General features: G+C 35.6%; 2 protein-coding genes across 7 annotated transcripts in view; one reads left to right on the top strand and one right to left on the bottom strand.

The window, feature by feature from the left end:
* Positions 1-27,772, top strand: part of IFT80 (intraflagellar transport 80) — a 140,894-nt gene that overhangs the window by 89,311 nt on the left and 23,811 nt on the right. For all 3 annotated transcript variants that reach the window (XM_078432198.2, XM_078432200.2, XM_078432199.2), the window contains 3 exons: positions 6,908-7,026; positions 11,011-11,085; positions 14,732-14,895. In XM_078432198.2, coding sequence (XP_078288324.2) covers positions 6,908-7,026; positions 11,011-11,085; positions 14,732-14,895 — 358 coding nt within the window. The remainder of the gene's footprint in view (positions 1-6,907; positions 7,027-11,010; positions 11,086-14,731; positions 14,896-27,772) is intronic.
* Positions 14,694-27,772, bottom strand: part of CC2H3orf80 (chromosome C2 C3orf80 homolog) — an 80,634-nt gene continuing 67,555 nt past the window's right edge. For 2 of the 4 annotated variants that reach the window (XR_013549784.1, XR_013549776.1), the window contains exon 5: positions 17,157-17,178. Coding sequence is in view for 1 of the 4 variants with exons in the window: in XM_078432205.1 (XP_078288331.1) it covers positions 14,766-14,808; positions 17,134-17,178 (88 nt within the window). In the remaining 3 variants the exon portion in view is untranslated. Of the gene's footprint in view, positions 14,809-17,133; positions 17,179-26,608; positions 26,813-27,772 lie in introns of those variants that run through there. The other 2 variants (XR_013549790.2, XM_078432205.1) reach the window with 2 other exon arrangements.

Here is a 27,772-nt window from a genome sequence, read left to right on the forward strand (position 1 = left end):
TATGTGAAGTCAAGAAATGGACTGACTTGAGGAATTACTGAATTCAAAGTCTTAAATAACAAGATTTCATCATTTTTTCTTCCTTGACTTTCTTTTTCTCTGTATTGGCTTTTTTTTTTTTTTTTTTTTTTTTTTTTAACAAAACCTCTCCCTCTTTGGTGGCCTTGATATTTCTATAAACTTAAGATCCATCAAGAAGAGTGCTTTTTCTCCTTCCAGTAATTTCAACAGAAATCTCAGCACTGGGTCTCATGTGTCAAGTCTAGGTTTAGAGTATTTAGTTGGGAGATGGAGGGGAGTATGAATCAACCCCATCTAAACCTCTTGGTTACTGAGAATAATGGAGAGAATGGTTCCCCAGAGGGAAACCAAGGCATATTTACCAGAAAAGAGCATTTGATTCTGGGAAGACAAAAACCAACATTTATCTGCTATGGCTTATCCTTCGGCTGTTTAGCAACCCTACTGACTAGTTATGTATTGTTGCATAATAAATCACTCTAAAACATAGTGGCTTAAAACAACAACATTTGTTATTTCTCGGTTTCTGTGGGTCAGGAATCCAGGCATGGCTTTGCTAGGTTTTCTGGCTTAGAGTCTCTCACTAGGCTACAGTCAAAGTGTTGGCCAGGGCTTTAGTCACATCTGAAGGCTCAACTAGGGGGGGATTTGCTTCTAAGCTCATTGACATGGTTATTGGCAGGATTCTGTTTATCATGATCTGTTGAACTGAGAGACTCAGTTTCTTCTAGACTGTTGACTGGAGGCCACCTACAGTTCCTTGTATGTAGCCTCTCCAAAGGGCAGCTTACAACTTGGCCATTTGCTTTATTAGAACAAGCAAGTGAGAAGGGCCAGAGCAAGTGTGAGCAAGATGTAAGTCACAGTTTTGTTTTTTAAGTTTTTATTTATTTGAGAGAAACAGAGACAATCTGAGTGGGGGAGGGGCAGAGAAAGGGAAAGAGAATCCCAAGCAGGCTCTGAGCCAGCACAGAGCCCAATGCAGGGCTTGAACCCACGAAACTGTGAGATCATGACCTGAGCCGAAACCAAGAGTTGGATGCTCAACTGACTAAGCCATCTAGGCACCCCATAAGTCACAGTTTTTTATAACCTGAACTCAGAAGTAGCATCTCATCACTTTTACCATATTCTGTTCACTAGAAGCAAGCTCCTAGATCCTATCCGTACACAAGTGGAGAGACTTCTACACTGATGTGAATAACAATAGGTAGAGATCACTGACCACCACCTTACCAGCTACCTACCAGATATACTTACACTTATTCATATACATATAATTCAGAAATGCACTACTAACTAATGCAGCTATTCTGTATGCAATTGAAAACAAACACATCCCTCCCTAAAAGAAGATAATTTAGACTCATCTACTTATTCCATTCAGTTCTAAATCTCTGGTCTAGAAAACTATAAATAAATGTGAGTTTTAATTATTCTCCTCCCTCTCCCCATATTCCTAACTTACACTAATGAAGGGAAAACGGAACAGCTGCAATGAAAACAGTTTGGAAAAGAGGAGAGAGAAAACAACACACTATGATGACCAGGTCCATAGCTAAAATCCAGCTGGCCAGGAATATACTGAGAACTCTTTTTCTTTGCAGTAGAGTTAGTTGCTTGGTTAATTTAGCAACTCTGGTATGCTTTTCTGGGAAGATCTCCTACTTGGGAGAATTCCCTTTCTGAGGACTATACATTTTATTCACCCATTAGTTTTATTGTAAGATGGGGTCACAGATTGTCACAGGGACTGAACAATCACATTTTTTGTTTGCCTGGTTTAGCGTTTTACAATTTCCTTAGAAGCTTAGTGGACTGTTGGTTGATTTGTGTTTCATTAATTCAGAAATCAGAGATTATGTTGAGTCCTAATTGTTACATGTAGACCTTGACCTGGCAGTTGCTACCAGCAATGCTTCATTGCCTTACCTGTCTCCTTGGACCTCAACTTTTCTGTGTACAGTAACCTAGAGTGAGGAGTTTTCTTCCTCTTCCCCTTGCCTTCAGGCTGAATCTTAATGGATGATTCTTTCTGAAAGAGATAGTTGATGTCTCCGTTAGGAGGAAGTACCTAGAAGGGAGAAGGTACAGGTGGGGATGAAGCATTTCTCAAGTTTCAACTTTACTTTTCTCTCTCTGTTGACACTCAGTTTAGCATGGGGCACAGCTTTGGCTCCTAATAGTTGCTATAATTCAAGATTATTTGATTTTTAGTCACCTTATCTTTTGTAAAGGTAAGAGTTAACAATAGAGTGATTTTGAGGATTAAATGAGTCGATATATGTAAAACAATAATAAATGGTAACTATTACTATGATTATATCTATGTATAGGATTAAATGAGTATTTTACAAATGTGGAAACAGAATTTTTGGATTTATGTCAATCTGAGGAGTCTAAATATTGTGGTCAGGTAGAAGTATTGGGTGACACAAGTATTAAGAAGTTAATCCTGGAACTTCCCTGAATTGAACAGAGTAAACGGGTGCATTTTAAAATTTGGCACAGGACATTTCTGATGTGGGATTCACCATAGTTTTGAAATTATAACCGTAATTACTAGAATGTCTTTAGTTTTGTTATTATAGCTGGGATGTTTTATTCCTGTTTAAGTTCTAGTGTTCCAGATTCACAAAAAAGGGAGTTCCCCCATGTGAAGCTTTAGGCAAACATGAATTTTAAGAAATCTGTTTGTAATTTGAATAATGGCAGAGGCCTATACAATTGTATTATTAAATATTGAATTTTCCTAAACTTGTATTAACAGCCAGTTTTTTTCACTACGTATCATATTGCTATAAAGAAACTAACATATAACTTCCTTTAAAAACATTCATTTCAGGGTACCTGTGTGGCTCAGTTGGTTAACTGTCTAAGTTTTGATCTCAGGGTCACGAGTTCAAGCCCTACATTGGGCCCCACACTGGTTGTAAAGCCTACTTAAAAAAAAAATTTGGGGGGGGGGGCGCCTGGGTGCCTCAGGTTGGCTGAGCGTCCGACTTCAGCTCAAGTCATGATCTCACAGCTCGTGAGTTTGAGCCCTTCGTCAGGCTCTGTGCTGACAGCTCAGAGCTTGGAGCCTGCTTTGCATTTTGTGTCTCCCTCACTCTCTGCCCCTCCCCCACTCATGCCATGTCTCTCTCTGTCTCTCAAAATAAATAAACATTAAAAAAAAACACTTTCATTTTCTTCCATTAGCTTTAAAATGTTTCTAGGAGAGGTTGGTATTTTGGACCTTTAAAAAGGTCTCTGGGAGCCTAGGCTTATGATGGTGTCATAAGTTCACACTTGGAAAAAGAGACATATCTATGGCTCCACAGAGATCAATAATATATGTCTATTTAATATAATATTTAAAGGTAATTTTTAAAAAGACTCATCTGGACTCAAAAACAAGGGAAACATCTCTCAGGTCCAGAGATGGAACAAAAATGGAGAGTGTGATGTCTCCGATGTGCTTGACTCCTGGTCCAGAAGCAGGGAGGCAAAGGCAGTGAGTGGCTCTCACTCAGCAGGGTGGCTCTGCTGGCTAATGGAACTAAAAGTACTTGATGTGAGACAAGTGGGCTGATCTAGGTCTCTTTAAAATTAGAGCATGGGGATCTGTAAGGTAGTTGTAGTCTCCCCTTTGTGAAAGACCTAAAAAAGCCTTGGACTTAGAGAGACTCACAGAGTCACCACCTACAGTCATGGTCTGCTTAGTTCTAGGGGACCTATTCTAGACCCCTGGAGTTGAGCAGTATGCAACCTGCAGCACACATCTGTGGCTTTGCAGACACAACCCAGCCTTTTCATTGAAAGCACTCTTCACATTTTTGTTCCAAGTAAAAACTGGCTGATTCCTGAGACTGGTGTTACTTCCACAGCCTTTTCAAGTAGAAGTGCTTTTCTTCTTTCTGCCATGTATTACTGGGTTTGGAGATTAGGTGAGAGTCTTCCTTATCCGTCATGGCTGATTTCAGACCACAATAATTTCTTCCTCCCAAAACAACCCCAGCTCCTTTAAAGCACCTACCATCAGACTACTCTTCATTTTGCAGTCATTTCCCCCACTCATTCAAGAGTGAAGCAAACATATCAGTGTCTTTTTTTTTTTTTTTTACCATTAGTCTAGCATTACTCTTTTTTATTAAGACTTTCAAAAAGTGTCTAAAAGATGAAAATTTATTTTAACATAACCATGGTAGCATTTCACATTTCTCCAGTTGTTTCCTAAATATATCTTTCTGTGATAATAGGTCCCACTTCTCCAATTATTTTCTAAATATATATTTAGATGGTTGGTTTGTTTACATCAGGAAACAAAGTTCCACATTGCATTTAGCTAATTTGTCTCTTCAGTCTGTTTAAATGTGAAGCAATTTCTCCTCGTTCTTATCTGTTTATTTAAGAAACCAGGTGGTTTGTTTTGCTAAAACTTTCACATTTACCTGTTTGCATCTCTATGGGATGATTCCATTAAACATGTTCATCTAGGCCCAGTATTTCTTGTAGACTGGTTATTAGATTGAGAACCTTGATAAGTATAAAGAACACTTTGTAAGTAATGCTGTGGACTTCCTATTGCATCACATCAAGAGACACACATGTCTATTTATCTCTCTTTTAGTGATGTTAGGATGAATCAGTGTCTCCAGGTGTTGTGAGTCTGATTCATCTATCATGAAGAAAAAGCCTGAAAAGCCCATTGGGCTTTTACTTTAATATTTTTAGTAGCCATTGATAATACTGGTCTAAAACTATGTTTCATTGGGATTTGCAAAATGATAGTCTTGTATTTCTATCATTCCTTCTGGATTTGTTAGTAAAGTTCTCCCATAAGACATTTGCCTTTTCAACCATTTGGTTACCCTGAGTTGAGACAGTTCTGAAGTATTTTCTGTATTTACCATTCTTCAGATAATGAGTTGATTTCCCAATGAATCTTGTTATTGTTTTTATTGTTGTTGTTGTATCTTGTTATTGTTATTGTTTGTTGATGTTATCATTATAAACTTGCAGATTTTAACATTTTTGTTGTGTTTCAATCTGTTGCAGTCATTATTCTATTTAATGTTCAAATGGTCCCATCTTTGACCAATTGGCTCCTATGTTCTTTTGAGATGACTTCAATAACTTGCTTGTATTTCTGATAAGATATTATAGGCTTCTCATATATTTCCTGTCCCAGACTCGGAATCAACAATTTTTACAAGAAGGACTTGCTCCTTTTGGGAGGGAAATGTTATCTAGAGACCATAATCCTGGTGTGTGCTGGGTGTGCTCCTTGCTGCTGGTTTGATAATTACTTCTAGATAAAATGTGTTTGTTTTGTTTGTTTGCTTGTTTGTTTGTTTGTTTAGTAATCTCTACATTCAGCATGGGGCTCAAACCCTGGGATCAATAGTTGCGTGCTCTTCCAACTGAACCATCCAGGAGCCCCAAAGTGTATTTGTTTTTGACAGATAAAAATACATCATGAGTGTATACTGAAGTTTCAAATTCAAATTTAAGATTATAGAGTTTTACTCTTAATTTCTTACTTATGGCTCTTTTGTAAGAAAATTTTGGTTTCTAAAGACATTAGTGGTACTGTCTGTGTGTGTGTGTGTGTGTGTGTGTGTGTGTGTGTGTGTGTGTGTTATTTCATAATTTTGCTTATTTATCTTTGTGATAGAATTCTAAAAGTAAGATTTCTGGGTCAAGGAATATATGTATATGTAATGTTGCTATCTCCATCATGGTTATAGCAGTTTTACTAGTTTGGTGAGTATGGGAGTTGAGCAGATAATAAAAATACAATATGCCTTATAGGTAGAAGTGCTTTAAAGAAGTAGTTAAAAGAAGTTTGACTTTATCTTTCTTTTTTTCCATACCCATTCATTCTTCATTAATACTGTAATTGTCATATTATATTTAGAAAGATGATAATATTTTGAGGGGAATTTAAAGAAATGCTAACTTATAGGTACAATTAATCTCTTTTTCTCTATTTTTACCTCTTGCTACAGTGTCTTCCCCATTCTGGTATCGACAAAAGATTAGATAAATTTAACTTGCTCAACATTTTTCTTCATTTGCTGCAGATTGTCCCATTAATATCAAGGTTGTTAGCAGATACTGCCAAGTGTTAAAATCCTTGCAAACTTTGTTCTGTTACTGACTTTTTAACAGTTTGACTATTATAGGTGAAATCTTTGTTAGTTGGTGCTTAGCTTTCTTATACATTATCTCTGTGTTTTTACATGTGGAAATACTTGTGCCCCTCTGTGCAGCTTGACTGTGCAGTTGGTTTCTTTACTAATACCTCCTACTCCATTTTGACTTTTTAAAATTATTGTATCTCTTTTTTTTAGAACTTAAATTTTAAAGTAAAACCTAGCCCTAAGAAGGTATTTTTCTGTTTGGGGCAGAAATCATACAATCTCTTTCCAACTTCTATGCGTATATATATAGCTATATCTCAATGTTATAGCATTTTTCACCTTATTTCTCCATTGCTAGACCATTCAGATTGGCTTTCAGGTTAGAAATATACTTATTTCTACTTATTTCTAGGACATTTTATGTGTATTTCTTTTGTTGGTTGATTTTTTAACATTTATTTATTTATTTTGAGAGAGTGTGTGCATGCATGCATGCATGCCCAAGGAAGGGAGGAGTAGAGAGAGGGGGAGAGGGAGAATCCCAAAAAGCCTCCACACTGTCAGCACAGAACCAAATCCAGGGCTCCATCTCATGACCTAAACCACAAGATCATTACCTGAGCCGAAATCAAGTCAGATGCTTAAACTACTCAGGTGCCCCTGAATTTTTTTATGCTTCAAAATCTTACTAATTTACCTGGTTAAAATTTTGATGTATTTTAATGTTGTTTGTTGGTATTTCATTTTTCCTTGTTTAGGTTCGTAACGTTCTTAATGATGCAGTGGATTTACTGGAATTCCGTGATAGAGTGATTAAAGCATCTTTGAACTATGCACACTTAGTTGTTTCAACATCTCTTCAATGTTATGTGTTCTCGTAAGCATCTTGCATTTCTTAAAAATCCAGAGTTTTGTCTGTGATGAGGTATTTATTTTCGAGCTTTCACATCAGCATGGGTTGGTTTAAACTTAATTTGTTTAAAACCTCACTTATTCCAAACTTAACTCCCAACCAAGAAATGGTTTAAAAATGAGCTATGAGCACTAAAAATAGATCTAATAAAGTTTGTGCATCAGTTAATAATCATTTTTATGATAGAAAATACCTTCTCTGAGATAGTGTTTACTCTTACTTTACTCACAGTTCTAAGGAATTTAGTACAACAACTATAACTTCATAACCCAGAGGAGCAGCTGATAAATGGTGGGAAAAAGACCCACCTAACCACTGGAAGAGAAGGGACAGTTAGTGGCCTGACAATAGGCTGAAAGATGTTCAATAGGGATACAAGGAAGTATTCAAGCTTAATATCATAGCCCAAAGTAATCATGGATATTCATAATGATAATCCAAAGTTGTCCAGAAATGATGGAAGAAAATATATTCAATCTACCTGTATTTGAAAATGGAGAATAATTCAGTACATCCAAGAAACTTATGCCTAAAACAAATATACATGGTATTTTTCAAAGTGTAACTCAATATGTGCTGAAAAGTGTTGAACTGGCTTTCTGGAAATGAACAAACAAACCCAATTTGCAGTGTTTACCTACTTCTATAATGTAAATACTTCTACCGTGGCCAGTTTAAGCTACCATTATGATGTCACTGAAGGCTGAAATGAAAAGAGATGCATAGTAGCAAACCGTTATATAGAATTGCCACCATATGGACACAACAGATGTATATAATCTCAAGTGCATAGATAATAGTAAAATGTAATAAAATAATCTGGAAGGAATAAGTTTGGATTATTATTATCTTTGTTTTTGAATATAATATGTTAAGTATAAGTTTATATAATTTAATTTTAAATAATTGTTTTTTTTTTTAAGTTTATTTATTTTGAGAGAGACAGAGAGCACCAGTGGGAGAGGGGCAGAGAGAGAGGGAGAAAATCCCAAGCAGGCTCCACACTGTCAGCACAAAACCTGGTGTGGGGCTCGATCCCATGAAGTGTGAGATCATGACTTAAGCCGAAATCAAGAGTCAGAGGCTTAACTGATTGAGCCACCCAGGTGCCCCAATAATAGCTTTTAATATGTGGTTTATAAACTTCCTGAAAACACACCACTTGGTACAAGCTGGCTCTAGCATGCCACCAGCTGACTTCTCAACTATCCAGAAAACTAATGTAACCACTCTGATAATTTCAAGAATTGTGAATAGTTAGGGACTGTTTTTTTTTACATTTTGTGCTTCTATTTGTAACGTTATGTGGTTATAATCATTGAATATAAAATTGAAGATAGGGACTACATGTGTCTTAGTCACATCTATACACCTAGTGTTCAACATGTAGTAGGTACTTAGTAAATAAATGTTTTTGGATAAATTAATGAATCAAAAAACATGAAGGGTAGTAGTGTCTTGAATTCCTAAGCCCAGTAATGTGCAAGACAAAGGTATACAGTTTTATCAACAATAAAAATTGGTATAATTAATTATTAAAAATTCTCACCCACTATACATAAGTCTACTACTAATCAGAATGTACAACTTAGGACAGCAGCCAAGCCTGGAAGAATTAAATGGGAGAAGCAGAGAAGAGAGGGGATAAAGAAATAAGCAGCTCAATATAAGGGAAATATTTTTCTTACATGAAAGTGAACAACAGTATGACTTTGGGAAAAGTCAAGAAAGATACCTAGTTAAACAGTTGATATATAGGGAAGGGATTATCGGATGTGAAGAAATTTCACAATCACTTAGCGCACATAGTAATGTGAATAATTAATTTTCATGGGGTTGAGTCAAAAAGAGAAGATCTCTTCAGTTTAGGGTTCGTTTGAAGACAGTAGGTCTCTTAACCACCCCATGTGAGGGGTTTATTCTGCTAGTTTATTGGCAATGACAGAATGTTTGAATCTGGAGGATTAATATCATGTGTTACTTGCATCAGAGGTGGCTTTTTAAAATATTTACTGAAAGTTTAGCAGCTGTTATTTAATTTTTTTTGTCTCTTTACTTTTTTTTGTCACCCTAATCTTCATATACCAGTTAATATGTGACAGAATATAAGATTGCTTTTATTCTTTTATAAGTTAGTCTTGCCTCCCCTCTCTTGTCAAGACATTTATTAAGGCACAAAATATTTCTGAAAGTGAAATACCAGGGAGCAGTAGTGGGAATGAGATAGTGCTGAGACTGATCGTCACCAAAATATATTTCATTAAATTGTAAAACCTACTAGTATTTTAGATAACAAAAACTATCTTTTATTGAGCTCTATTATACTATCTTTTTTGGTCATGGTCTAATTTACCCTGTGTGTTGAGTATGACCGTTCCCATTTTCCAAGATGAAGAAACTGAAAGACACAGAGAGTATTTAAGTAACTCACTCTAGATCAGATTACTTCTTTCCTAAAGGAAGAGCTAGGGTTTGAGTCCAAGTTCTTAATAACTGTTGCCCTTTTTTAGTAATAAAAATATAATTTTTAAAACAAACATGTAAGCAGTATAGTGGTTTATATGAAAAGAAGTTCCAGAAAAAGGAACATGATATATAAGTATTCTTTGTTAAATTTTCATTTGAAGTTTCATATCATTGTATAGAAAATACTCTTACTCTATTTGACAGTGTGGCTTAAGGAGCTTATATTTCTGTGGCAGGTATATATATATATACCTATCTCCACTGTCATAACTCTCAGATATTTTGCAAGGGGACTTTAAAAAAATCCACAATCACTATTCTTACCAAAGAATGAAGGTTAGTTTTAATGACTATGTACATGAAGCATGCTATGATATTTTTTCTAATGTACAAAAGCACATATTTTTATCATACCTGTGACCCCAGGCCTAGTTATTATTAATAGTTTATTCATTGTTTTGTTTTGCGCATGCCTTTACTTATTGAAATAGGTATTAGACTCTTTGCATTAGCCAATATTAATTTCCCACCAGTGCGCCCACTTACTGCAGCCTTTCCCTTCCCCCATTTTCTGGATCTGAATATGAGACTTAATCTGATTTAAAGAATTGGTTCCATGAAAGTAATTGAGAGGAAGTCAGAATATATAGGAATGATAAAATATTTTAAATTGTGCAACTTTGATTATTTGGGGTGAGTCTTTCAGTTTTAAATGTTCTCTCCCCATTTCCTATCTTTGAATCCCTATTATAAAAACTAAAGGAATTGTTTGTTTATTTACTTATCAATTTATTCAATAAGTATGATCATTGCCTACATTTATATAGTATTTTACAGTTTACAGAATGCTTCACAGAAATCTTCATTTAGCCCAACAATGACACTGGGAGACCTACAGGAAAAATATTCATGTTCATAATGTTAATTGTTATTATAATGTCTCTTTATTCACTATCTAGTATATAACAGGCAGTTAGCTAGACACTTTGAGTCGTCATTATCTCAATTTACAAATAAGGAAATTGATGCTTGGGAGGTTGACCTTATTAAGATCATATGGACAATAGGTGGTGAAACTGGATTGCTAATCCTGATCTGTCTAGCCAAAAATTCATCCTTTCCTCACCGTGCCATGCTGCTACTGTATCAGATAAGAAACATAAAATGACTTGCCCAAACCACATAGCTAATAAATGACAGAACTTGCACTTACAATTCCTCAATTCACATATTGTGATGCCTAGAGTAAACATTTATTGAATGTTTACTACTGAGTACTTACTACTTACACAGAATTTGGTTTCTAGTCAGGGATACAGACATGTAAGTGAATGATTTCAGAACAATGTGCCAAGTGCTGTAATAGAAATATATACAGTTACTGTGAAACTGAAGACGCTATTTAAAATGAATACATATCTATTTATAAAAAGAATTTGGTATTTTAAATGTTAATAAGTGTCCTTTTTATTTGTCTTTTAGTACGAAGAACTGGAATACACCTCTTATATTTGATCTAAAAGAAGGAACTGTTAGTTTAATTCTGCAGGCAGAAAGGTAATTTGTTTATCTTGTTTGACTATTGAATTTGGGGTTGAAATATTTCAGATTGCAGTAAAACACTGTATAAAGCATGTCATTTACAGAATGGTATATTAGTCATTTGGAGTCAGTCTGTTTCTATTTATTTTATTTTATTTTATTTTATTTTATTATTTTTTAACGTTTATTTTTTTTTGAGACAGAGAGAGAGACAGAGCATGAACAGGGGAGGGGCAGAGAGAGAGGGAGACACAGAATCTGAAATAGGCTGCAGGTTCTTAGCGGTCAGCACAGAGCCCAACGTGGGGCTCGAACTCATGGACCGTGAGATCATGACCTGAGCCGAAGTTGGACGCTTAACCAACCAAGCCACCCAGGTGCCCCTGTTTCTATTTATTTTAAAGAAGAAAAAGTAAGAGAATAAGCTGTTAGGTCAGTGGTTCTGAAACTTTTTGCTCTCAGAATTTCTCTACATTCTTAAAAAATTCTTGAGGGTTATATATAGGTTTCACACATATATATATATATATATATAAGTTTATATATATATATATATATATAAGTTTATATATATATATATATATATAAGTTTATATATATATATATATTAGCATTTACTACACTAAAATTTTTAATTGAGAAATTTAAAAGGTGTTCATTTTTTTGAACACCTTTTTTTTAAAAAAACAAGGTTTTAAAAAAAAAAGGTTTTAAAAAAACCTTTTTTTTTTTAAGTTTATTTATTTATTTTGAGAGAGCGAGAACAGAGTGAGGGCAGAGAGAGAGAAGAGAGAATCCCAAGCAGGCTCCGCACTGCCAGTGCAGACCCAACACGGGACTCAAACTCACAAACAGTGATACCATGACCTGAGCCAAAATCAAGTCAGATGCTTAGCTGACTGAGCTATCCAGGTGCCCCTTTGTTCTTGTTTTTGGTTTTAAATTTTTTTTTTTTTTTTTTTTTTTCAACGTTTTTTATTTTTATTTTTGGGACAGAGAGAGACAGAGCATGAACGGGGGAGGGGCAGAGAGAGAGGGAGACACAGAATCAGAAACAGGCTCCAGGCTCCGAGCCATCAGCCCAGAGCCTGACGCGGGGCTCGAACTCACAGACCGCGAGATCGTGACCTGGCTGAAGTCGGACGCTTAACCGACTGCGCCACCCAGGCGCCCCTTGTTTTTGGTTTTAAATATTGGTTGAAACACATTGATTTTATGAGCCACTACTAGGCTGTGACCTGAAGTTTCAAAAATAATATTCTTTACCCACACTTTCAGTGTATACAGGACTATAGAACACCAGGCCAACAAACTAGAGTAAGGTTGAAATAGCTATGGCTCAAGAACCCACACTTTTTCGTGAAAACTGTCATCAATCAAGTACAGTGATATCCTACTGAACCATCAGTTTTAGAAAGCTACAATCCAATGAAACCTGGAATAAAGTTTGAAAATAGAATCAACAATTACCTAATATAGCTACCTGTGAAATCTTTGCACTAAAACCGTGTACTTTATTCCTTATTCCTTTACTCACCACCTAGGCAGTCTCTTAATAGTGTTGTTATCAGGTTTTCTAGCCCACGGCCTTTTATAAATAGCAAACCAGAAGGGGAATGCTCGTAGGCTGTTAGAGGCTGGCACAAGGACAAGAAGAAAAGTGACTGCCTGGCAAGCAGCATAGAGAAAACTAAAAGCACAGAACTGTATAGCTGAATAGCTTCATTATTCTGATGCATGAACAGATTCTCTTGTATACCAAAGCTGTCAGTTAAACAGTTACTGAAGAGTATGGTCATCATATTGATGACCTTGAGTGATCAAGAAAATTGTGTCAAATTTTGTACCATCTGTTTAATGAAATTGAAATATATTTCTTTATTTAGTTATATCATAAACTTTTAATATGAAAAAGACATCTTTGCCACTTAAAAAGGTAAGATTTCAGCTATCTAAAACACCATATTTCTGAAATTATTTTTATTCAAATAGTTCCAAATTTATTCATTTACACATTACTTATAAGTGTATTTATTGAATATGCTCTTAGTAAAGGCATTTGTTAATGGCATAACTAATTAGGCAGTTAAAGAATAATTTTCTTACCACCTATTGGCTTGTCTTATTTCTGTACTGAGAAAACTTTGCTCCTTGAAAACTGTTTACTCACAAGGAGGTTAAAAACTTATAGTGTCTTATTCAGGATAGAAAAAGGTTTTAGTATTGAAACAAAGAAAGAATTTATACTAATATGATGTATCATTTGTCAACATTAGCAAATATTGTTTTCATACACTAATGGGTAAGGGCCAAAGCCTTCAATCAAATAAACTACATACCAGTACTCAAGTATTAATTTAATTAAAATGTATATATTTGTTCCATGGCAAGAAAGAACAATGAACAATTCCTGGGTCAAGAAATAGTTCTGAATCAAGGATATTAAATTTTTGAACTTAAGATCTTAAGAAGTAATACTGTGTTCAGCATTGAGGAAACAGGCATTCCAATATAGCAATGGTATGATTGTAAATTATTACAGCCTTTCAAAGGGCAGTTTAACAATAAAGATTAAAATTTTCTAAGTAGGAGTGCCTGGGTGGCTCAGTCAGTTGAGTGTCTGACTTGATTTTGGTCATGAGCTCAGGTCATGATCTCATGGTTTGTGGGTTCAAGCCTCGTGTAGGGCTCTGGACTGACATATGGAGTTTGCTTGGGGTTCTCTCTCTCTGCCTCTCTCTCTCTTTGCCCCTTCCCCATTCACCTGTGCGCTCTCTCTCTCTCTCTCTCTCTCAAGATAAAACATTTTATAAAAAAATAAAATTGTTTCAGTATATGCCCTTTCATCCAATTATTACATTTCTAGAAGTTATACTAAGGAAATAAGGTAGACATACAGAAATGTGTATACACTAGGCATTCTTTAAAACAGTGAATAATTTAGGGGCACCTGGGTTACTCAGTCGGTTAGGCGTTGAACTTCGGCTCAGGTCATGATCTCATGGTTCGTGAGTTCAAGCCCTGGGTAGGACTCTGTGCTGACAGCACAGAGCCTGGGGCCTGCTTCGAGTTCTGTGTCTCCCTCTCTCTCAGCCCCTCCCCTGCTCACACTCTGTCTCTTGTGAAAATGAACATCACAAAATAAAAACAAAAAAAATACAGTGAATAATTTGAAATAAAATAAATGTGTATCAGGACTGAGTTAATAGGGGTGCCTTGGTGGCTCAGTCGGTTAAACGCCCAACTCTTGATTTCTGCTCAGGTCATGATCTCATGGTCTGTGAGATCAAGCCCTACATCAGGCAGACAGCATGGAGCCTGCCTAAGATTCTCTTTCTCCCTCTCTCAGCCCCTCCCTTGCCCTCTCTCTCTTTCTTAAAATACATGAATAAACATTTAAAAAATTTTAAAAAGCAATGACTTAATAAAATGAAATTATAATATACCCATACTTTGCCATAAGTTATCTCTTTAGAGATAGAATTGCAAGAGATCTTTTGCTTTCTCTTTGTTGTTTGAATTGTTTTTTGCAATGTTCATAAATTTTCAAAGGAAAAAAATTTGATTTAGATTTTTCCAAAGAATACACTATTCTCTCATATAAAAATGAAAATAGAGTAAGCTTCTATTTGAGAATGTATTTTTATTCTTTTTTTTTTAGACATTTTCTTCTTGTAGATGGTGGTGGTATCTATTTATATTCTTATGAAGGCCGGTTCATTTCTTCTCCAAAATTTCCTGGAATCAGAACAGATATTCTGAATGCACAGACTGTATCTCTGAGTAATGATACCATAGCAATAAAAGACAAAGCTGATGAAAAAAGTAAGTGTATTTCTATAATTTTCCATGTCACATTTCCATGAAATTTGTTAACACTGTAAAATTTCCTTTCTTTTATTTTCTCATCTATCAATATATTCACTTTATATGAAAGAATTATGAACTTCCTATTTGTCCTAAGCATAAATTAATTAAAGAACTAAAGTTGACATATTATACCCAATTGATAGAACAGATAAGTACTGTCACAACATCAAAGCTTATTGGTAAGTAATAAATCTTTATATATTTAGTAGTTGTTGGTAGAGAGTTTGAGTTCATGATTGTGAGTCCTAAAAATGTCTTGTTACTTTTTAAGTTTTGTGATCTTTTAAAATGTTCCTTTTCCTTCATTTGGTAACAGTAAATACAGTAAATATTGTGTTTCATTGTGCTATGTATTTTGCTTATATGTATGTATATTTTTATAAATATTTTTATATTTATATATATTTTGGATTAATTAAATAGAATAAAGTTATGAATTTAAAATTTTCATATAAAAATATAGATTCCATTAGTATTTATAAAAAAATATAAATATGTCAGATGTTTTGGAATTCCATAGTACAGTGACACGATTTTTTTAGGGCATTGCTCTATCTCAATGACATTTATCCAACAGATACTGAGTACTTGCTATGTCCAGGTATTTTTCTAGAAGTTGAAGATACAACAGTGAATAAGACACACAAATAAACATACAAATTATAATAAGTAGTCAGCTAATGATATGTGCTGTGAAGAAAATGCAAGGTAACAGAATAGAGCATGCTGGAGGTGAGGTAAGGGAATGACTATAGGACAAGCAAGTGCAAAGGTTCTGAGGTGGGGGTGATTGGCATGTAAAAGGAACTGCTAGAAGTCCATGAGACTAGGTCAACATGAGCTAGGCAGAGAGTGGGAGGAGAGGACAGAAAGATAGATAAGCAGGAACCAGATCATATAAAGACTTGGCCATGGTAGGGATGTTGGATGAGAGAAAGAGAAGAGGCACGCATTTTTGTCCTGGATGAATGAGATGGAAGATGGAGAAGGAGGAAGTTTAGAGGAGGTCCACAAACTGAATTATATTTTGGTCATGGTAAGTTTGAATGCTTCTCAGACATTCAAGCAGGAATGGAGGGTAAACAGTAGGATAGACAAGCCTAGGACTCAGGAGAGAGTTGGGGACTAGAGATACAAATTTGGGAGTCACTGGTATACAGATGCTGCCATGGCACTGAAAGAAATCATCCAAGAAGTAAGTATAGGCAGAGAAAGGACCAAAGACTGAGCACATCAATATTTAGGGATGGATGAGAGGAAGCAGAGCCAGTGCGGTAAGAGTAAGAGTGAGTTATTCCCAAAGCCTAGTGGAAAAAACATTAAATAATTGTTTTTCTCTCTTGGTACATATTGCCAAATGTTGTTTATCACTGTGACATGTTACAAAAAAAATCTGACGTGATGGTTAATTTTGTTAGTTCATGCTGTGGAAACCTTAATCCAGGAGCTAAGAAACTCCGGCTTTTTAATTTTCAGTACTTTCAGATCCCATGCCTTCTCATACTGGTAGAAATATAATTCTCCTAAACAGAGTTTGTGTCTTCATGCCTTAGACCTTCTCTGAGAGAGGACATTTGGTGATTGTTTTATTTTTGAAGGACTTCCTTTCTGGCTAAAAAAGAGAATCAAGTAAGATAGTATCTAGATAGCAGACACATTTACGATGACTAATTGTTAATAACTTGGAGGTCAGATTTTTTTCTTCAGTAAACTTAAATTTGAAAATCCCAGTGATCATTGAGTTGTCTGTACTTTTCTTGTTCAACACTGCATATTTTAGATAGAAGCTGTAATATGGAACTTATATTTACAACTGAATATACCTTATTCTGAATTTTATTTATTTATTTATTCATTTTATTTAGAGGAGAGAAAGCACGAGCAGCATGAGCAGGGGAGGGGCAGAGAGAGAGGGGAGAGAGAGAATCCCAAGCAGGCTCCATGATGTCAGTGCAGAGCTCACACTCACCAACTGTGAGATCATGACCTGAGCTGAAATCAAGAGTCCGAGACTTCACCAACTGAGCCACCCAGACATCCCTATTCTGAATTTGTCTATATTTAATTCATATCTGAAACATATTTCATTACTCTTTAATACTTTGATAATTCATAGCACTTTAGAGCTAGAAAGAATTATCAACATTTTCAGAAATATGGATTATTTGCCAATAAATTATCTGTTTTACTTACATAAATTTTGATTGTTGAAGAAGATAATCATGCAATTCTGTTTGGCTGTAAACAGAAAATCAAAAAGACCAAGATAAAATTATTATTGTAAACTGATGTAAAATGAGTAGGAAAATATTTTCCTTATGTTTCTTTTAAAAGAAGCTAGTATTCATTGATGGTTAAATAGAAGCATGTGCTAATTATAGAAAGCACAAGTGAAGTACCTAGAATCTTTAACCTATGAAATTTTCCTTCAAGGGGGGCCATTCACATACAAAAACAGTGCTTCCTTCCTAATTTGGGAGCTCCTTTATAAGCAGGATTCTTGGACCAAGTACAGTATTCTACCACTTTGGGTGATTGATTAAGTAGTGGAGATACTACTGCTTTTGACTTCCTTCTCCTCAAACACTTGCACAGATAGGCTATGATATTAGTCTGGATGACTCTTTGAAACAAATGTCTGGATAAGGGGAGAGTAGAAGTTAGAGAGCAGTTACTTATGTTTAGAAGCAACTCTTTCAGCCCCCAACTCCTTAGTTGTTCTATCTACCAGTTTCTGCTACATACTAACACTAAAATACAGGTCCAGCCTCCCTTAGATCAGGGCCACCTACAGTTGTGGAAAGAAGTATGCAAGTCCATCCATATACCTCTGTCTCTTTGTAATATGTGCAGTCATCAAAGGATAGAATGCTTTTATTTTTAAGAAGTTACTAGTTTGTATAGCTATGAAAAGAAAATGGGTTTAGCAAAGCCCAAAGCATTTTTTTATTGGAAGCCAAAATGTAAAAATTTTTGTTGCCATGCTTAATTAAAAATTCTGTTATTGTATTTTTCTTTTTAACTTTTCTGAGCAAAGTTGGCAATTTTAAAACATAACTTATTGTTACAAAATTATTTCCTCTGTGAATATAGCCAGTGACCTCAAACTCAACATTCCTAAGATTTACTAACAGCTAATAATATACTATAAGTGTGACCTCTGGAATTTACCTATCATGTCATACCTATTTTGGCATTTTTATGATCTGTATAACTTGTTCAATTCTTTGGCTGACTACTCATGCCACTGTCGTTTCATGCCATTTCTGTCTGTTCATTTTTGTAAACTTTTTGCATGTTTGATCATATGAAATTGCTCCATTGGGGATGAATCTTGGATTGGAGTAATTTGGAGATCACTTAAAGAGAATCACCAAAACACTCCCAACAATCTTCCCCTCACCCCCTGAAAATCTTTTTAAAAGAGAAAAGAACACTTTTCTTTGTACCACTGTCATGTGTGAGATTAGAAGAAGCCTTTGGTGAAACAAAGGAGGGGGCAGAGGCAGAATTTGCTCTTGGCTGCTTCAATACAACATCTATAATTTTTACAACTTGACCTACTTCAAGTTGTAAAGCTGAGGTTGGAAATAGAGAACTTTGAATTATCATTATTTATATAATGATTGATGTCATGAAAGTAGATGAAATCAGGGAAAATATGTGCTGTGAAAAGGTGACTTAAAACAAAAGCTTGGAAGAAAGGGTCACCAGATAAGGAGGAGTTAGCAAAAGAGAATGAGGGGTGGTCCAAAATAGGAGAGGGTCAGGAGAAAACAGTGTTATATGTAGCCTGCATAAGAGTTTCAAGAAAGAGGATGGTCAGGAGCACCCAATGCTGCTGGGAGGTAAAGACTAAAAGTAGACTCTTGAAAACTGAAAATAGACTCTTTGATTGGGAAACATAGGGGTCATTGGTGATCCATGCAAGAGCCTTTGCATCATGTAGTAAGGTAGAACAGCAAATAGTAATAAGTTGAACAGTGGATAGGGGTTGTAAAAGCTGAAATGCCTATTGTTTCAAGAAGTCTAGCATTAAGAGAGGCAAGGAATTAACAGATTATTCAAGAGTAGGGAAGATTTTTTTTTTTTTTTTTGAATGAAGGTAACTTTGAAGTGTTTGTAGTGCTCAAAATGAATCAGGCAAAAAGGTGCAGGTAAAGGTCCAGGAGAAAATGGGGATGGTTGATAGAGTAATATCTTAGAGAAAGCTGGGCAGGTAGAATGACAATGTATAGGTGAAGAATGTGGTAGAGGTAGAGGAGTATGGGTACCAAATACCCATTCACCTGAAATCAGAGCATGTGAAGTAAGGACCAGGGCTAAGTAGCTTTGGAGATAAATTGGAGGGAAATTGAGCTGTTACAGCCTACCGAAGGTTTCATTTTTATATAGCGGAATTTTAAAATTTACATGATCTCATTGAATATTTTGTGGTTTCCAAACAAATGTTTTGTCTGTCTTAAAACCAACTCTTGATAATCTATGGAAAATATTTAATTTCAAAATATCTGCTCCATTTCAATAAGGGAGTTATTTCCCTCAGCTATCAGTTAGGAAGAGAAATCATTGTTAACAGCTGTCAAAAAGAAAAATTAGAATTAATGCTATAATAATGGTGATCCAATTAAAAAGTAATTATTTTATGGACTGCATCTTATTTGCATGTATTCTTTTTCCTAATGTAACTCTAAAAATCAATGGGCTTGCTGGGGATATGGAAAAGATAGTTCTGGAAACTTCCCTCAGGAGTTCAGGGAAATTCTCAGACTGAAAGCTAGCTGAGCTCTCAAATTAAGTGTTTCTGACAAATGTGGTTTCTTTAAGAGATTTCTCCAACCCTGGATACAAAGATTTGGGGGAGGGGCCATGGCTGGCTCTATTGATAGAGCACACAACTCTTGATCTCACCTGTGTTAGGCATAGAGCCTACTTTAAAAAATAAAAACAAAATTCTGATCGAAACCAAACATTCTGGTACTGTGGAACTGTGAATTGAATATTCTGTGGTAAGGCCATGAATTTTAATTTGTAAAATAATATTGATCACTTACAGAGATTCTCGATTGTTGGTAGTCCATCTGTTTTTTACCCCAATGGAGTGTACTGCAATTAAATTGTGATGCTAAGGGAAGGGTCCTCAACAAGATTGCCTTGACTTCAGATGTCAGCTGCAAGTCTTGGTGCATCCCCAGACCACCTTTACTTCTAACCAATTGGCTGCGTATACAAGGGCTCCCATGACTCTCTCAGCTTCAATAATTTGTTAGAATGACTCAACTCAGGAAGTTTCTATATCTATGATTACAGTTTTGTTATAAAAGATACACATAGTGAGTTGTCTAGGAGCTTCTATGCCCTCTTTTCATGAAATTAAAGTGGTCACCCTCCCAGCACATCCATATATTCACCAACCAGGAAGCTTCAGTGAAGTTTGGTGTCCAGAGTTTTTTTGTTTTGTTTTTATTACATGACTAATTAGACACAATTACAAAAATCACTGGCCATGTGATTGAACTCAGTCTTCATTCCAGAGGTCAGGGTTAGGGGGAGAGCTGAACATCCCAAACCCGTAATCATGTGCTTGATCTTTCTGGTCACCAGCCCCTATCCTGAAACTATCTTAGGGGCCCACTGAAAGTCACCTCATTAGTGTAACAGTGACACTCCCATCATTCAGGAAATTCCAAGGGTTTTGTGTCCATTAACTCGGGACAAAGACCAAACAAATTATTTCTTACACCACAGGCCACTCCTGGTCTTTGACCATAGATCCCTTATAGCAAAAGGATCATTCTCAAAAATAGTACCTGTATGAATATGCCTAAAACTTGGAGGAGTCAGTGTGGACTAGGGATAGGAGGCATTTATTTATTTATTTATTTATTTATTTATTTATTTATTTATTCATTCATTTAATTTAATTTATGTTTATTTATTTATTTTGAGAGAGAGAGAGAGAGAGAACACAAGTGCAGAAAAGGTAGAGAGGGAGAGAGAATCCCAAGCAGGCTCTGCACCATTAGTGCAAAGCCCAACACAGGGCTCGAACACACAGTGAGATCATAACCTGAGCCAAAGTTGGATACTTAACCAACTGAGCCAGTCAGGGGCCTTGGGATAGGAGGCTTTTAACTCAGATATTTCCAACACATTTGTCCGTCAATATCAATATTACAATCTTACCAACAATGACAGTGCTATACTGTATTGAAAATGAGTGAAAAGACACTGGTACTTTACCAGAGTCACTCTAGTCACTAATAATTAGTCCAATCCATCATCACATTATATAACTAAAATGTCTTCCAAGGCAAAGCTACTCAGGTATATAGAATTACATTCAATCTTGTCAGGTTGCAATAGCAGGTGGGGTCTCAGCAATATATAGCTTCACTTTTTCTTTTTTCTTTATTCAAGTATAATTAACATACAGTGTTATATTAGTTTCAAGTATACAATATAATGACTCAGGAATTCATTAGCCAGTGCTCATCATGATAAGCGTACCCTTAAGCCTCTTCACCTATTTCACCCATCCCCCTACCCACTTCCCCTCTGGCAACCACCAGTTTGTTCTCTATATTTGAGTGTTTTTTTGTTTGTCTCTTTTTTTCTTTGTTTTTTAAATTACATATGAATGAAATCATGTGGTATTTGTCCTTCTCTGACTGACTTATTTCACTTAGCATTATATACTCTTGATCCATCCATGTTGTTGTAAATGTCAAGATTTTATTTTTTTTAATGGTTGAGTAACATTCCATTATATATCTGTGTATCTATCTATCTATCTATCTATCTATCTATCTGTCTATCTATCTATCTTCATCTCACATCTTTTTTATCCATTCATCTATGGGTGAACACTTGGGTTGCTTCCATATCCTGACTATTATACATAAGGCTGCAGTGAACACAGGGATGCATATATCTTTTTGAATTAGTGTTTATGAAAACATAAACACTTTGGGTAAATACCCAGTACTGGAATTACTGGATCATATGGTAATTATATTTTTAATTTTTTGAGGAACTTCCATACTGTTTTCCGTAGAGGCTGCACCAGTTGGTATTCCCACCAACAGTGCATTAAGAGTCCTTTTTCTCCATACCCCCACCAGCACTTGTTGTTTCATGTGCATGTGTGTGTGTGTGTGTGTGTGTAGCCATTTTGAAAGGTATAAGATGATATCTTGTTTTGATTTGCATTTCCCTGATGATTAGTGATGTTAAGCATCTTTCATGTGTCTATTGGCCATCTGTATGTCTTTTTTAGAAAAATGTCTGGTCATTTCCTCTGCCCATTTTTAAATGAATTATCTTGGGGGGGGGGTGTTAAGTTGTATAAATTCTTTATGTATTTTGAAAATTAACCCCTTATTGGATACAGAATTTGCAAATATCTTCTATTCATTCATTAGGTTGTCTCTTTGTTTTGTTGGTGGTTTCCTTCACCGTGCAAAAGCTTTTTATTTTGTTGTAGTCTCAATAGTATAATTTTGCTTTTGTTTCTCTTGCCAGAGGAGACATATCTAGAAAAATGTTTCTATGAATGATGTCAAAGAAATTACTGCCTATGTTTTCTTCTAGGAATTTAATGGTTTCAGGTCTCACATTTAGGTCTTTAACCCATTTTGGGTGTATTTTTGTGCATGATGTAAGAAAGTGGTTTCATTCTTTTGCATGTAGCTAGTGTCCAGTTTTCCCAACATTATTTATTAAAGAGACTATTTTTCCCATTGTACAATCTTGCCTCGTTTGTTATATATTAATTAACCATAAAAGTATAGGCTTGTTTCTGAACTCTGTTGATCCATTGATCTCTGTGTCTGTTTTTGTGCCAGTACCATATTGTTTTGATTGCTACAGCTTTGTAGTATATCTTCAAATCTGGGATTGTGATACCTCCAGTTATTTTTTTCTTTTTCAAGATTGTTTTGGCTATTTGGGGTATTTTGTGGTTTCATACTAATTTTAGGATTTTTTGTTCTAGTTCTGTTGAAAATGCTATTGGTATTTTGATAGAGATTGCATTAGAACTGTATATTGCTTTGGGTAGAATGGACAGTTTAACAATATTTGTTCTTCCAAACAATGAGTGGGGAATATCTTTCTTCAATTTCTTTCATTAATGTTTTATAGTTTTCAGAGTACAGGTCTTTCACCTCCTTGCTTAAGTTTATTCCTAGTATTTTACTATTTTTGATTCAAATGTAAGTGGGACTGCTATCTTAATTTCTCTTTCTGCTACTCCATTATTAGTGTATAGAAATACAACAGAGTCCTGCATATTTTTGTATCCTGCAGCTTTCCTGAATTCATTTATCAGTTCTACTAGTTTTTTGGTGAAGTCTTTAGGGTTTTCTATATATAGAATCATGTCATTTACAAATAGTGAAAGTTTTACTTCTTCCTTACCAATATGGATGCCTTTTGTTTATTTTTCTTTTCTGTTGCTGCAGCTAGGACTTTCAGTACTATGTTGAATAAAACTGGTGAGAGTGGACATCCTTGCCTTCTTCCTGATCCTCGAAGGAAAGATTCCAAATTCATTCATTCTACAAGGCTAGAATTACCCTGATACCAAAAACAGATAAAGACACTACAAAAAATAAAAGTATAGAACCTTGATGAAAGAAATTGAAGGTGACATAAATAAATGGAAAGATATTTTCTCTTGTGTTTTTTGGAATAGTTATAGAAGAATAGGTATTAACTCTTCTTAAATGTTTGGTAGAATTCACCTGTGAAGCCATCTGGTCCTAGACTTTTGTTTTTTGGGAGCTTTTTGACTTTTGATTCAAGTTCATGGCTATTAATCAGTCTGTTCAAGTTTTCTATGTTTTTCCTGCTTCTGTTTGGAAAAGTTATTTGTTTCTAGGAATTTATTCATTTCTTCTAGGTTGTCTAATTTTTGACATATAATTTTTAATAGTATTCTCTTATAATCCTTTGTATTTTGGTAGTGTAAGTTGTTATTTCTCTTTTCATTTCTGATCTGATTCATTTGTTGATCTTATCAAAGAACCAGCTCCTGGTTTCAATGATCTGTTCTATTGTGTTTTTTAGTGTCTATGATATATATGTATATATATATATATATATATATATATATATATATATATATATAGAGAGAGAGAGAGAGAGAGAGAGAGAGAGAGAGAGAGAGACTGCTTAATGGGTATAGAGTTCCAGGGTTTAAAAAAAATTTTTTTTTTTTTTAGTAATCTCTATACCAAATGTGGGGCTCGAATTTATAACCCTGAGATCAAGAGTTGCATGCTCTACTAATTGAGCCAGACAGGCCCCTCTGCTTCAATCTTTATTATTTCCTTTCTTCTACTGGCTTTGGGCTTTGTTGTTCTTTTTCTAGCTTCTTTAGATGTAAAGTTAGGTTGCTTGAGTTTTTATTTATTTATTTTTTGCTTCTTGAGATATGTGTATATTGCTATAATCTTCCCTCTGAGAATAGCTTTTGCTGCATCCCAAAGATTTTAGACTATTATGGTTTCATTTGTCTCCATGTATTTTTTTTTAATTTTCTCTTTGACTTCTTGGTTGACCAATTCATTATTTACTAGCATATTATTTAACCTCCATGTATTTGTGTCCTGATTTTTTTCTTCTGATTGATTTCTAGTTTTATACCAGGTGGTTGGAAAAGATGCATAATATGATTTCAGTCCTTTTTAATTTGTTGAGACTTGTTTTGTGGCTTAACATGTGATCTATTCTGGAGGATGTTCCATGTGCACTTGAAAAGAATGAGTATTCCACTGTTTTGGGATGGAATCTTCTGAATATATCTGTTAGAGTCATCTGGTTCAATATGTCATTCAGAGCTACTGTTACCTTATTGATTTTCTGTCTGGATGATCTATCCATTAATGAAAGTGAGGTGTTAAAGTCCCCTACTATTATTGTGTTACCATAGATTTCTTCCTTTGTCTGTTAACAGGTGCTTTATATATATGGGTGTTTCCACGTTGGGTGCATAAATATTTACAAATGTTATATCTTCTTGTTTGATTGTTCCCTTTATCATTATGTAGTATCCTCTTTGTCTCTTGTTAAAGTCTTTTTTTAAAGTCTATTTTGTTTGATATAAGTATTCTACCCCAGCTTTCTTTTTGCTTCCATTTTCATCATAAATGTTTTTCCAACCCTTCACTTTCAATCTACATGTGTTTAGGTCTGAAGTGAGTCTTTTGTTGTCTTCACCTTCTTAAGCATCTGGTGTATTTGATCTACTAAACCATATCAGCTTTTAAATTTTTATTTATTTTTATTTATTTAATTTATTTGAAACAACATATAACCCTGTAAGTTAATTATATTGGAAAAACAAACAAATAATACTAGCTTTTGCTCTGAGACTCTTTTGAAGAATTAATATAAAATTGGATTCCCCCATTGCATGCCCATTTAGTTATTCTTTTATTTTCAGCTATTATTTCTCTTTCTCTCCATTTGTATAGAACTAGTGGGCTATCTCTACCACTAGGCAGTATAGCTGCACTCACATTTAGCCCCAAATTTGCCAGATGGAGTGAAAGCACAACCTACTCCATCAGGTCCTTAGAAATATAGACATGAAGGTTAAAACAGCCTAGGAATCATCTCTGCTTCTGATAATTGTAGTTGTATCCTTTGTCCTGTGACCACTGTATCAAGTTAAGAAGAACATTGAGGTGATGTGGGGAAGAAAGAAAAAAGTATAGGTATCATACCAATATTCTCCCACTGTGGGAAAAATTGCATAGTCATACTAGCATCCTCTTCACCCTCTGTTCTCTATTTCCACTGAAATTGTAGAGGAATTTATCTAGTATGGACACACTCTTTGTTCACTTCATGTTGAATGTGAGTACACACTCATGAAGGCGTGTAAGCTAGTTCTTCATGCCTATATTCCCTCTTTTCTCATTTTAGACAATCATTGTTTTTATTGCCCATTCTAATTCTAATTACCAAACCACTACTCTCAGAAACTATATCTCTGCCCATTGTTGGACATGATGAGCTGTAAAGTGTGTTCCTTCCTTGGTCGGAAGAAATTTGACTCAGTGGTCCATATCTGTGTAATATCTTCTCCACTTCTTTTATAGTACTCTGGGTATTTGCATCTACTACTGGGTCAGCAAAGTACAACCCAGAGTCAGTGTCTATTTCTGTCAGGACCCACTTGTAGCCCTTCAGGGCTACAGACATCAATCTGACTTGCCATCTATGTACAAGGATTCCCTCCCACCCCAGGAATCTTCCCCATAGCCATCTGCAGCCTCTAAATCTCTCTTGTTGGCAGACAAAACAGTTCTTGTTGTCATTTTGTGCCTCAGAGGGTATAAAAGGAATATGTCTAGATTTGGCCCATCCCTGCATTGTTTCAGTCCACTCCCTTCATTAACCCAAGTGGCTACCTCAAGTGAGCACACCAGGGTATCTGCTCATTGATTCTAATCATCTTCTGATGCTGGAAGAGGGTTCTTCTGATGGGCACTGACATGGCCCACTTTAATGCACCCTTCAGATTCCCATAGTGATTTCCATGGGGCCATGCCCAGTAAGGGCACCCCCCTTTAATAGGCTAATCTTCCATTGCCCTTTTGCCTGACCATAAGGGTAAACAGCATGCAGTGCAGCTCACCAACCCCATTTGTTTTACCGTTTTTAGTCAGAGTGGTGGCCTTCCAAACAGCATGTTGTGTGTTCATGACGAAACTGCCGTCTATCAGCTGAGCGGCTATTTGTTAGTCAGTTGAGAGCTGTTCACAGGGCACCGTCCAAGTGATGATCGAATCCTGCAGCTCTTCACATGGTTCCAGAGTCATTCCTGGGGAAAAGAGTCCACCTGCTCAGGAATATGCTGTGTAACTCCGTGCATTCCCCTGCTGGTATGCTCCTGCACAAACCATTTCCATTTTGTTATAGAACTCTTCTGGGCACTGCCTTCCTCATTAGAGTGTTTCTCTGATATCACCCAAGACATCCTGGATATTTCAGGTTTCAAGATTATTTTATGTTCTTCGTTCAGAGGCAGTTTCAATTAATGTCTGATAGCAAGCTAGTAATTGCTCCTCCAAGTGGAAATTGTCTAGTTCAGAGTTCTAGTAGCTGCCACTGGGAGGTGCTCACAGGCTTTTGTCATAAGCTCCGGTCTATACTCCACATGAGACTGCTGTACGGAGAATGTATCTTTATTAGCACTCCAGCTTCTATTCTATACCATTTGATATTAAAGGCCTGTATGTATCCAGGCATTGGTTTCTGTTTTGTATGTCTTGTTAACATTGTTTAAGTGGTAGATTTTCCATGCCTTTTGTTTTGCAATACTTGATAGGGGAAACTTTCTCCAGTTAGGTGCAATATCTATCCCTATAACATATTCAGGTAAAGGAGACACAACCACTTCACATAAAGCTTCTTCAATATACCATTTTTCATTTAAACATTCAACTTAGTCCCATTAGTTCTTGCATTTCTCTATCCTCTCAATGTAATTGACTTCTGGTAGGGCTTAACAGGTTTTAGTTTTACAACACTAGGTAGCAGAAATATTCCCAAGTCAGACATAATATCCCAGTCCCATTAAACATTCAGGTAAGGGAGACACAGCCTCTTCATATAATTCTTGTTTAAACACTCCAATGTTCATTCAGACTTCACCTTAACCATATTAACCCTTGCTTTCCTATGTTCTCTCAATTTAATTGTATTTCCCATTAGAACTTCACCAGTGGGTTTTGGTACCATAGTGCATCGGACTCTCGTATCAAGGAGTCCTAGAAACTTCTCTGTTCTGCCCCTGACCGTTTTGCCCACTCCTGTG

This window comes from Panthera onca, chromosome C2 (genome assembly GCF_046562875.1).
Source record: "Panthera onca isolate mPanOnc1 chromosome C2, mPanOnc1 haplotype 2, whole genome shotgun sequence".
Taxonomy (NCBI): Eukaryota; Metazoa; Chordata; class Mammalia; order Carnivora; family Felidae; genus Panthera; species Panthera onca.